Source organism: Cryptomeria japonica, chromosome 8, assembly GCF_030272615.1.
Source record: "Cryptomeria japonica chromosome 8, Sugi_1.0, whole genome shotgun sequence".
In the NCBI taxonomy this organism is placed as follows: domain Eukaryota; kingdom Viridiplantae; phylum Streptophyta; class Pinopsida; order Cupressales; family Cupressaceae; genus Cryptomeria; species Cryptomeria japonica.
The window spans coordinates 117219088-117232857 of record NC_081412.1 but is presented as its reverse complement, the minus strand read 5'-3'; the positions used below and the strand labels follow the sequence as shown (position 1 = coordinate 117232857).

The 13770-nt window shown below is 32.3% G+C and overlaps 1 protein-coding gene across 1 annotated transcript; it reads left to right on the top strand.

Moving 5' to 3' along the window:
• The first annotated feature begins 5420 nt into the window (after positions 1–5420).
• On the top strand, positions 5421–13267 carry LOC131031252 (laccase-1). The gene is made up of 7 exons (XM_057962309.1): positions 5421–5454; positions 7275–7339; positions 7844–7995; positions 9631–9875; positions 10020–10148; positions 11319–12278; positions 12906–13267. Exons 1-7 carry the CDS (start codon positions 5421–5423, stop codon positions 13034–13036), a joined length of 1716 nt encoding a protein of 571 aa, XP_057818292.1. The 3' UTR covers positions 13037–13267.
• The last annotated feature ends 503 nt before the right edge of the window (positions 13268–13770 follow it).

Here is a 13770-nt window from a genome sequence, read left to right as displayed (position 1 = left end):
TAAGGACATGTACTATCATTGGTCCATTATTGATCATTGTACATTATTGCATCTCTCTTTCCATACTCTCTTGTGGAAGGTTATATTTTGTTTTGTAGGTGATCTTGGGGTCTGTGAGCTAAGTATCAACTCCTACAATCTACACTCCTTTACAATACTTCATAATTATCAAATTTAAGGCCTTAGAGCCTTGGGTTTTAGAAGAAAAGGTATTAAATGATACAAAAGAGTCATACTCAATGGTTTTTTTGTCATCTTAGGACTATATGGTTTGCCTACAACTTATGCTACATTGAGGGGCCACTACACAATGCTTGAAAACATAATCATACACAATTTATAAGTTGCAAATCTTATAAAATGTTAACTTTTCAAAGTGAATATGGTCCCAAAGAAAGCGATAATTAAATCATAATTATGAAATGACCAAAAAAATGTAGGAATTTAGTAACTGTGATTATGATTAATATTTGTAATGTGTATTATAAAATTTAGGTTATTAGGATCTAATCATGCATCCTTTACTATGGTGAAACAATTCAATTTAAAAATTGAATAAAATAAGGCTTGAATGGTTTACCTAGACCTAAACTTATTTTATAATAAAAATGTATAGATTTAATTGCCTTCATAGCTTGTCCTATTTGCAAAAAATAGGGGCCTAAATTTGAACTATTTTCCATTTGGGAAAAAAATTCCACTTAAAAAATCCCTAGCTTGTCCTATTTGCAAAAAATAGGGACCTTAATTTGAACTATTTTCCATTTGGGAAAAAAAATCCACTTAAAAAATCCCTAACATGCATGTGTATTAAATGATGAAGTGAACCAATATGTAGGAAAATATATAATGAATACATCAGCTATTATAGTATTATGTAGCTATTTTTAAGGTATTGCCTAACAATGCACGCTAAGGAGGTCTACTTGGTCTTCATATCCATATGCTTATCATAGTGTTTATTCAATACAAAACTACTTATGTAGTATTGCCAAAATAAGCTTTTTGTTGTTGTTGTTGATATTAGAATAGACACAACCGTTCAATTGAAAAGATTGGAAAATGAAAATAACTTTAAAGCTACCATATTGTTAAAAATGCAGTATTAATATATATTATATATTGAAAGGCCATAAGAGATTTGCATTAATATTAGAATTATTATATTTGATGGGATGGAAGTGGGTAGTTTTCATATTTTGATTTTCTAAGACATTTTATCAAAAATGATAACATACATAGTCTCATGAATTGTTTAAAACTTAAAAGATCATTCTTGATATAATTTAGGTGGAGAGAAATTCATATTTGCTACATGCTATTTATGTGTTAACACACTAATTCATTATTTTGGTCCCATATGAGAGGTCATTAGTTCTAGTTTTATCTTCATGGACTAGTACCATATTTGGATAGTTGGCAATGTTCCACTATCTTGTATCAATACACTAACAAGTCTTGTACTATTTGTAACCTTGTGGAGATATGGTTTTTGCAAGATCATTTGAAATCCTTGGCCAAGGAATCTATTTTGCTGACATGTTGATGATTATGATTGTCCATTGCATTGGTTGCTTCAATTACTCTTATGTGGTTCTCTTGTATTACCTATATGTGAAGTGTAGTATCCCACTAGGCAGTGATGGTGCATAGGGGACTTGTGTAGGCTCTATGGTTGGCAAAAAATGTCCTTATGATATTCTCTTTCCTTATTTTAATGGATTTAACATGACATCATCTTTTATTAAAATGATAATTTATACAAATGGCTAGCCAACATGGTTTTTGTTAAAAGTTTTACTTATATACTTTATTTTTATATTTCACCTAGCTTAGGAAGAATGCAAATTTCAATATACCATATGTGTTATAGCCTATTATATATCAATACGGTATTTATCCTATGACAATTCTATGATTATATGTGCTGATGCGATTCATATACTACACTACAAACCTATTAAATATGCTTTAGCATATATGGAATACTAAGTACATCATATTCTTGTGCTAGTATCAATTATCGATAGTTAAAAACTATATCTACTTTTTTTTTGGTATTCATATGATGTAGTTAGGACTGCGTTAGTCATGTGAAGTAGTTATAATATTATTAGATATGATATATGATGATTATATAAGGACTTCATACCAATGAAGATTTCCTTAGATACATGTATTGAAATTATATGTAACCAATGATTATGTAAACAAACTATCCAAGAAGACTTGTAAAGTATTTGAATTTAAACTAAATGCAAAACATAAGGTTAACTTAGGAAGGTCATAAATTTTTATCCATTAAGTCAATTAAGCCCCTCCTTTTTTCAACTTGAAGATATCATAGAGATCCATATCACCATGACTAACTTTAGACAATTAAAACTTGAAAACATACATTTTAGTGCTCTTAACATTAAGATGTAAGGTCGAGACACTTTTCCTAACAATACAACAAAGTATACAAAATCACTAATGCAATCTAGTTTAGGGAAAATAAAGTTTTGAACAATGTAACAAAAAGGCATTCTTAGTAGAATAATAGGGCATATCAAAGTACTAGAATAGGTCTTGGACTAGTACATCCACCAAAAGAACCTAAAAATATATTAGAAACATTTATTATAGTCATCAACTCAAACTAACGTGAATTAGTGTATGCATTTTTATGCTCTCTAAACACTAAACCCGTATATGATTAATTTTATTATTACACATGGCAATATTAGACTTTCACTATTTCATTGTGATACTTTGTGTTTGCCAAAAATAGTCAATTTGAAAAGCTAAAACAATTTACAACTTCATTTTTGCTAATTACACATTTTCTATTTACAACTTTATTCTTTAAAATTCCAATCCTAAAACTAGACATTATATCAATGTCTAATTAGTTGTTCTCTAATTTTTCAAAACAAAATAATGTAAAAACACTTTAATTTTTTATTTGTTAATTTTATTAAAAAAATATTTTTAAATGAAAACAATTGGAATGTATAAATATTAACATCTTTGTAATTACATTAAGTGAATTATAAGATGTTAAGTATATATCTAGACCAATTGTTCAAATCAACCTATCAAAATTCCTTAAAAATAGAATCTAATCCAATCATACCTCCAAATATATATATATGTACTTTGATATAAAACATATATATATATATATATATATATATATATATATATATATATATAAGATCATCTTCACCAATTAATCCAAGTCTTAAATTGTAAAAAAAAAATTTAACCAGGGGGTTGCGTCCTAGTAGCTGTTATAGCTAACTTCGTGCACAAATAGTAAATAGTACATTGAATTTCAATGATTTTTTATATTTATCTCAATTTGCAACTTAACTGCTTATAACTATTGTTTTGGCTTCTGGGTGGAACGACACACACTATAGGATCCATTATGTGTGAAAAGGTCAAAAAGTGGTCATTTCAAAGTGTCGCTTGATACCTACTTAAAGATGTCCCAATAATTATCTACTACAACCACCTAAAAAATGGTCAATACTTATGCACAAATGCTCCATTAGTCATGTGTTATGGGCACCAATAAAGGTGCACAACTCCTCCAATTAAAATCTACAAATTCTAACTACTGGAAGTACAAATAGATGACTATTGGTACATGTGAAATTTATTAATTGAAAGATTAAGTGAACAAAAAATGAACATATTCCCCTATAGCCATTAAATCCAAAATAAAAAGAACAATGAGAACTCATCGCTACAGGTTAGCATTCCTGATTCTGGTTTCATAGCCATGGTAAAAACGAACTGCATGTTGACTGAACTCAGCAGCCCTGGTTAGACAAGAATATAAAATGACAGACCAGTCAAAAAAACATGACATTTAACCCATCTTGAATAAAATAAATGCCATGATATTGTGCACATCCTTGTCCTCTTACAGGCCCCTCTTGTCTTTTTTAACTGCAATCTTCATGCTGATCTTTTGTGGGTCATATTTTAACAGTCAAATGGCCACGAACCACTTAATCCAGTCATAAATGTCCAAAACGTTTTCAGACCATTCAAACACATCAAAACAAATGAATATAAATGGATCTACATGCATAGTTCCTTTGTGTTGAATTCAGTGACTGCATTTATAAATATGGATGGTTGTCACCATTCAAAGAAGTTCACTTGAATGGGTGACATATTTTAAAAAGAAGTTCATTGACAACATATACTGTCTGACAGATAATTCAGAAAGGAACTGAAAGCAGTTCACATATTTTTGTGGAAAGATTTAAAGAGAATGGCAGTGATATTGTCCCCAAGTAATTTCCTCATTTGAACTAAAGTACAAAATCTTCTTTTCAAGATTAAACAAATTGGATTATTTTTTATTTATGATCATCTTGGAGAAAGGTTAAGGCAGGCTCGATTCTGATCCAAAAGAAGCCTGGTAATCTTATGACAAGAGACCAAAATTGTCCTTTATGATTGATATCATTGATAATTTTATGGGGTTCTAAATCCATATAGAGGCTACTGAGAATGGCTTCTGTCTAACCCATTGTACTCTCTATTTGGCTTTGTTCTTTCACTACACTCCATCCAATCAGATAAATGCCGTTATTTTTCATCAGCATTTTATAGTTTAAAAAAAATCCATTTCTATTTAGTTTTGGGTTCATTTAAATGGATGATTTAGTATAGAGTTATAGTGATAAATAATGTATTTTCGAGTAAGGTTAGATTCATTGTTGTAAAAATGTTATTCTTTCTTATTTATACATCTTTTCACATTTGATCATATCTTATTCATATCTTTCTATATTTATACATACTTGGTGCAATATTTTCTCTCATACAAACATTTATTTGATCCAATCTTATTCATTTCCCTATATTTGGTGCAATATTATCCTTCATATACAAACATTCATTCCTTGCTTAGATATTTCCTCAGTAAATTCCATGGGCGTTGATTTGATCTTGAACCTATAGATCTAATGGGCCAGGAACCAGACACCTATAAAACAACATTGATATGATTATATTTTACCCCTTGCTGTCATTATAATTAGATTTCTTCATAGAATAAATGAGTTACTACATTTCTAAATCAATCAACAGTCAACACACCTTTAACCCAAGGTAAAAAAAATACTCCCAGACCAGATATGAAGATTCCATCTTCCTTCTTGCCAGTTAGAATTCATCTTTCATTTTTTTTCTTATGAATATAAGAGAACTACGAAGTGAATTCAGGAACAATGAAATAAAAGATGCCTTCGTGAATCGATAGCTTTATCTTAATGTTATTATAATGAAAATTAACGTAAGATCTTATTGTATTCTCTTCAAGGAGGGATTTGAAGTCCACAGAAAAATTTCCAGAGTCGTTAAACGTCTCTATAACGACAAATACAGGAGAAGAAAGATGTATTATTCATCAGATGGATAATTTATCATATTTGCTCTCATCATTTGGCACTTGTGCAGGATATAGACTTTTCGTCACATTGTTTGGGGTTGGTGAGAGGAAGAATATAATGTGGAAGCTTTCTTTAGCTATCACTCAATTTTATATGCATTTTTTCTCTATCTGCTACCAACCCAGATCTTTGCTATACTTGACCTTTAATATAACAGTTGAAAAATCCAAAATGGTCATTGATGATGATGTATTTGATTGAACATTTAAAAGTTTTTAGTAGAGAATAATACAAAACAGTTAGCAGAGAGATCAATATAAAAGTATGAATATGCACATAAAATATTGCAAGTCAATTTAAAGGAAAAAAAAATCTTTTTTTTAAAATTTTTTTTTTTGTTTGAGAGTCACTATTTAAATATTCTTAAATTTTTGAATCCATATCTTGGAGGTTTTAACAAGGACCATCAAACAATCGATCTTTCTGTTAGTTCAATCAATTTCGATCTAGGTTGCTATTCAATGTAGTCTAGGTTGTGGGTTCCACTCATGATTTACACATAGTATGGATGAGGGTTTGTGGCATATTGTTCAAGAGATTATAAGGAGATTCGCTAGACTAAAAACTCTTCATTTCTTAATACAGCCTGAGTTGGCTTATTGGTGAGAACTTGTGCTCTTCAAAGAGAGGTCACAAGCTCAAATCCCACAGGGGATAAGGTATGTATGCCTCGTTTGTAGAACACTTAGGTGCCTCCCACAAGGAGAACAAGGTAGTTGCATATTGCTCTAAGTCATTTGTAGACCCACATATAGACTGCCCGACATGAAGGAGAACGAGGTAGACGCATATTGCTATAAGCCATACCTAGACCCATATACAGATTGCTCGGCATCGTGGACTATAAAAGATATGTAGACCCATATATAGACTACCCGACATCAAGGAGAAGTGGGTAGTCACATATTGCTATAAGCCATTTGTAGACCCACATACAGACTACCTGACATCAAGGAGAGCAGGGTAGACGCAAATTGCTATAAGCCATCTGTAGACCCATATATAGACTGCCCGACATCGTGGACTATAAAAGATCTGTAATCCATATACAGACTGCCTGACATCAAGGAGAATGGGGTCGTCGAGTACTGCTATAAGTCATCTATAGACCCACATACAAACTGCCTGACATCAAGATGAACGGGATAGTCACATATTGTTGTAAGCCATCTGTAGACCCATATACAGACTGTCCAATATCGTGGACTATAAAATATCTTTCTTTCTTCTTGATTAGAAAAAAATATCAGACTATCCACTTATCCGCATACAAAAATGACAAATAATAATCTTATTTCAAAATTAAAAAATTCACCTTTAATTGGAAAAGGCCCAAACAAAATAGTATACATATTTTAACAAAAACTTTCCTTCACAAATTTTGATGACTTCAATTGTATATTTTGCAATGGGACAAAAGGCCAAGCATGCATTGAATGCTGTTCCAAATAAACAAACGATTCGAAAGCAGTCTATTATGGAGGATAGCACTACGTAACTGTCTCTCCACCATACCTCGTCACGCCACTTTGTCAATAGCCTTCTTATCATCCAACACATTAAAAGCATAATGACAGAATACATCCATCAACACCAACCCTTTTTGTTTTCAAGTTATACACTTCTAAACGGCTGGAGAAAAATTGTATTTTTGGACACATCATTCCTAAAGCTTCCTATATATATAAGTAGGAAGTGAATGCATTACTTCAAAGTAGAGCGTCACTGCCATTATAATCAGCTTGGGAAGTGTTTTAGTTGTTTGCAGAGTGTATTACCAAATGGAAACCAGAGGGTTTAAATATGGTGGAGCAGTGTTGGTCTTTTTTTGGTTGATAAGCTCTGCTTCTACAGCAAACACCAAATTCTTCCACTTCAATGTAATCTTGAAGACTTACTGATGATGCCCTTTTAAAGGCTAAATTCATCATTCAAGTTTTTATGTTTACATATGATTACTAGGCTTCAGGATACATTTTTAAGTTTAAGTTTTACTTGATTGTACTGTTTTAGTATTTTGTGCATCAAATATGTGTAAGTGAATCTAATATGATTGGAAGAGGTTACTTACAGATTAATTACATAAAATAGTTTCAAATGTAAGTTGGGTGAGTTGTACAAGGTTCTAGACTCTTTAAAATCTGTTTTAATTAATTATTTTACTATTGATGGACAATTTTTATACTGATATTTTGATGCAAATAAAACCCACTAAAATCTAATTGATCTTGCAATAGAAAAGATGAAAAAAAAATTTGAATAACCAAACAAAGTTATGACAATATTTATGCATATACGGTGATCACCTTTGAAAGATTGTTATTATTTTTGCCAGTGAATTGTTGTATGTGACTTCAACTGTTGTTGGTTGTATGGTGTTGCAGGTGCAATATGCTAATATCACCAGGCTATGCCATTCAAAATCTCTTTTAACAGTGAATGGGCAGTATCCAGGGCCAAACATTGCCATTACTGAGGGTGATAATGTGGTTATAAAGGTCTCCAACCATGTCAAGTCTAATACTACTCTACACTGGTAAGTATCATGTGGTATATCGTTTTATATTGCTTGAACAAGTAGCTTTCTAGTTAACTTACTGAAGACTCTTGATATTGTTTACGACTTATTTAAGGTAAAAGAAGATATTAAGAATGAGAGTACAGATCCCGTTTAAAATCATCATTTTTTCATCAACTTACTTCGTATGCACTAATAACAATCTATGTTCTCCTAACACAGGCCGTTATACTGATTTACTCTCTCTATAAGATAGTCTAATTAAAAAGCTGTTGTGATAGCCATAGTTGGAAGATTCTGCAGACTCGCGAGCCGAAGACTTCCGAGTTTTTTGGGCTGCCGAGTCTGCAGCGAGTCCGAGTTTTCCAACTATGGTGATAGCTCTAGTTTATAAAGGCTAATAACTCATGATTTTTTTTTTATATTATACATTAAAATGAACTTTTTAATTAGGTGGCATGGGATTATGATCTGAAGTTAAATTGGTAAAGTTGGGATCAGGACAATCATATTGTTTCGGAAATAAGAACCAACTACAAAATAAGTTCGTTCATAGTCTCATAACTATCAAGTTACCAATCTAACAAAAATAAATAAGAACCAATACATTAATGTCACAAGGATACACTAATATAGGATGGGGACCTTCCTCATTAGTTTTATCCCATCCACCACCTAGCAAATCCTTACCATTTTCTACAAACTCTCAACCAATAAGAATAACATTGCCACCATCCTTTGGTTATCCTTTCCCTTGATTTTGTACAAAGCTTAGCTAAAAAATGGTGTGTCAACTAAGAAAATTTTCCCTAATCAAGCGGGGCCCATCCACACCATTAAGGTAATCAAGAGTGATGTGAAGTTGCTTAGAGACCATCAACTTTGGTTGCTAATGAATTAAGGTGGAGGTGGGGTCTAGCAAGAATATTGTTTTGCCAATGATGGTGGCAAATGAGTGGTGGCTCTCTCACCACTATGTTGGCGATTATATGAGGACTTTGAGTACCTTTGCCTCCAATCCGTATGAGAAGATTTGACATTATAGGGTCGTGAAGAAAAAACCCTAGTCCAACAAAGGGCATCCCCCAATGGTCCAACAAAGTTTGAATATGCTAAACTTCAAACACAATATTGTTGACTAGGTGAATTTGAATAAATACATTAGAAATCACCATAAACACATTTAATTCAAGTTTAAATGAATTTGATTAATGATCAAATTTTGTTTGAATTAAAGTTAAAATCTTAACTCATATTAAATAATAGATAGTAATATTTTAACTAGTTATTTAATATAAAACTAATTGGAATGGTCATATTCTAAACTATTACTATTGCTTTATCATTCGAATATATTGGTAACTTATGTGTACTCTATTGATTGATTTATTTTTTTTGGTTAAAAATAACATTTTTATATTATTAAATGGATGATTTATAAGATAATATTTGTAAAAAAATAAAAAATAAATAATAGATTAAATGATTTGCTGAAGGAACTCTATAATTAAAAGGGATGATAGATAGCCTCTTATAAAATTACTTCACTTCTATAAACTTCACACAAATGCATAAAATGTATATGTTTAAATTCATTTTTTCCCCCTATTTTATGTTAAATAGAAAATAAATATATTTGGGTTGACATGTCAGGCATGGAATTCGACAAATTAGAACAGCATGGGCTGATGGGCCTGCATATGTAACACAATGTCCAATACAACGAGGACATTCATACACATACAAATTCAGGGTTACCAAACAAAGAGGAACTCTTTGGTGGCATGCTCACATTTCATGGCAGAGAGCATCTGTACATGGTGCTTTTATCATTTATCCAAAGAAAACAATTCCATATCCATTTCCCAAACCTGACTTGGAAGTACCCATCATATTCGGTATTATTTTTATTTATGTATGATTTTTCAGTCATCAATTTTACTTCATATTTATCTCAAGCCATCTACTCTTTATACATTTATTTTAAAACTTTATCAAATTGTGTCATTTTATTGAGTTTTCTCTTTCTTTTTTTGAACCAGGTGAGTGGTGGAATGAAGATGTTGAAGGAATAGAAAAAGACATCATTCAATATGGTGGAGGTCCCAATGTATCCGAAGCATATACTATTAATGGCTTGCCAGGGTCTCTTTATCCTTGCTCTAACAAAGGTACAATATTTGATTTGTCATTATTGCATACATATCAATCAGAATAATAATTAAACAATCAACAAATTTTTTATATTTCATTTACATTAATTGACAAATAATTATTTTACTTTTATTCATAAAATATGATTATTTAGACTTGCTTTGAATTGGTGGAGGCTGCAACGAGGGACCTTTCCTCTTAATCAACATTAATCCACTTGATAGTCCAGTTCACTAGGCAATTAACCACTTTATAATACATAGCCAATTACATGAATTCAACCACCCTAGAGTGGCCAAATAAATGTTGAGAGGTAGCAATCACAACAAGATAGTCAACCACACATTAAGACGTAATGACCACAACTAGACGACAAACAATGCACTTAAAGGTGACAATCACACCACTCAAGTACTTAAATATATACATATGCACAATAGAAGCTCATAAATTATCACTTGAAAATCCATAGTAAGAATCCAATGCTTTCACAACTTTATCTAGCTTATTCTAGCAAGGGCATTAATGAACTGTTTGCCCTACAATTCTATGGAGCGCATGAATGACTGATTAATTTAAAGAGGGTTGCTCTTTAGCGATATTGTTTATTCTAGCCTATTCTAGTAGGTTTATTAATGAACGGTTCAAATTTACGTATGTGGGACAATTTGAGCAGCTTGCTAAAATAAGACGACATAGCCCTACAATTCTATAAGACCATATTAATTCTCCAATTAATTGATTGATTAATTAACTAAGTAATCAAGTGGAAAAAAATAGAATTAAATAAACCCACCACTACCCTCGAGAATAGTAGGAGAACTAATCCCCTTTCACAATTCTCTCCTATTGTTAATAGCTAATTTTTAAGACTATTTGTACAAATGACACAATTTATTTAAGAGTTAAAGGTTAACACTTTGAATGAGCTTTTTGAAGAGACAAACAAAACAGGGAGTTTCTTAATCAAGATTCATAATAGAAGAACCATTCTTAATCAAGATTCATAATAGAAGAACCAACATGATAAAGAATTTGAAAACTTGACAATAGATTAATTTTGATTCATGATCTCTTAAACTGCTGAATCTCGTAGAAATCATTAAAATTCCTTCATTGATTCATTAGTTTAAAAAATTCATCATAATCATAATTAATTTAATCTTAATTCCAATATCATTGTGCAGATACCTTTGTGCAAAAAGTGGAAAGCGGCAAGACATATCTGCTACGTCTCATAAACGCAGCGTTAAACGACGAGCTGTTCTTCGCAATCGCAAACCACACGATGACAGTTGTCGAGATCGACGCCTCCTATACAAAGCCATTCACGACAGAAGCCGTGATGATAACTCCAGGCCAAACAATGAACGTCCTTGTCACAGCCAATCAACGGCCAGCAAAATACCACGTGGCAGCTTGTCCGTACGTCACGTCAAAAGCGCCATTTGACGAAACAAGGACCACAGCACTCTGGCTTTACTCAAAACCATCTCTGTCAATTGACGGCAACCAGGACGAACCAGTCGTGACGGAGAATCTTCCCGTCATGAGAGACACGGCCTACGCCACAAAATTCACTGCAAGTCTCAGAAGCCTCAATTCCAGAGATTATCCGTCAAATGACGTGCCTAAGAAAATCGACCGTGAATTCCTCTTCACCATTAGCCTCGGCCTGCAAGATTGTCCAAGGGGGAAAATTTGCAAAGGATATTATGGAGGCAGATTCTCGGCTTCAATGAACAATCAGTCATTTGTCCGTCCATTAATGGCAATGTTACAGGCTGCTTATTATAATATGAGTGGGGTTTTCTCAAAGGATTTTCCCGCCCAGCCGCCGAGAAAGTTCAATTATACAGACAATTTGCTTAGTATGAACATGAATCCTCAGTTCGGATCCAGGATTGCAGTCGTTAATTTCAATGATAATGTTGAGATTGTTTTGCAAGATACTAGTCTTCTAAGCTTTGAGAATCATCCCATTCATTTACATGGCTTCAATTTTTATGTTGTGGGGAATGGATTTGGGAACTTTGATCCAGAAAAGGATCGCGCTGCTTTCAATCTCGTGGATCCTCCTCTGCGTAATACTGTTGCTGTGCCGAGTGCAGGGTGGACTGCATTGCGGTTTAAAGCTGATAATCCAGGTATGAAATCAACAGAATTATGTAGAAAAGTATTTCAATTCAGCTCTTAAACTTTAAACCTTAAATTCTTAAACTCTTAACCCTAAACCTTAAAACCCTAAACACCAAAACTCAAAACCCTAAACCCATAAAATAGTGCTGTAGTCTTGTGGATCCTCCTCTGCGTAATACTGTTGCTATGTCAAGTGCAGGCTGGACTGCATTGCGTTTTAAAGCAGATAATCCAGATATGAAATCAACAGAATTAAGCATTAATGTTTTTTCATTTTCATGATGGATCATGAAATGTAATTCAAAAGGTTGATGAAAAAAAATTCTATACAATTGAATCCAGAAACAAAAAATAAGAATCATAGTAAACTGAAAAAATCTAATCTCTTTTATATAAAAGATTTATAGAAAATTATCTCAAAACTCTAAACCCTTACTTATGCTATTTGTCTATGGTTAGAGCAATAGGATTTTTATTCTTTCAAATATGCTGTAAATCCTTCAAAGATTATCCACCTCTCTAACCACCGGATTGTTGCAGGAGTAAAATAGGTTTGGGAGAAGAACATGATTAAATTTATTTTGAAGAAAAATTTAGAATACCTCAATGCTAATTGGATTCTTTGTGTTTTATAGGTGTCTGGTTCCTGCACTGCCATCTGGAAATACATACAACATGGGGTTTAGCCACAGCGATCATGGTGGAGAATGGGCCTGGTCCTGGGCAGTCTATACTTCCACCTCCCAATGATCTACCTCCATGTTAATCACACACAGAAGCTTCATGCTTTGAATGTTTTGAAGAAGTATTAGCTTATGGTTGTGTGGCGTTTGTTACTTTTTTGGTCTTGAAAATGCGAGCATACATACCATCTTGGAGTTCCAAGGGTATATTGGGAGAGGCTATACCATATGAAATATGAAAGTTCATTTAAAAAAAATAAAATTTAAAGTTGTAAATTCGAAATCTATGTAAATATAAGTGATGTTTAGAAACATATTTTTTTTAGAATCTATTATTTCATGTTCTCTTTAGTTAGATCTCTAGTTGGATTGATTTAATGGAAATGGTTCAAGATTGAGGATAATAAGAAAGTGTACAATAGATCTAAGATGAGTGCTACGATATAGCTTCAATAAATGTTGATAGAATGCACCAAGATATTTTTAATTATTTTCCAATCAAAGAAACTTCAAATTCCACTAACAACAATAATGTATTTTTAAATAGAGAAAACAACCATAAAACAAGTTTATGGTCTCACAAGAAAAATAACTTTCAAGTTACAATTTATAATAATAAATAAAAACTAACAAATCTATGTCGCAAAGACAATAATGGTATTAGGAGAGGGATCTTTCTCATCGAGGTTATCCAACCCACTAGTTGGAAAATCCTTACAATTTTCCATTGAACCCAAGACAAGACTAAGAGGGGGGGTGAATCAGTCCAAACAAACAATCACAACAACACATGTAAACAATTGATGAACAACACATA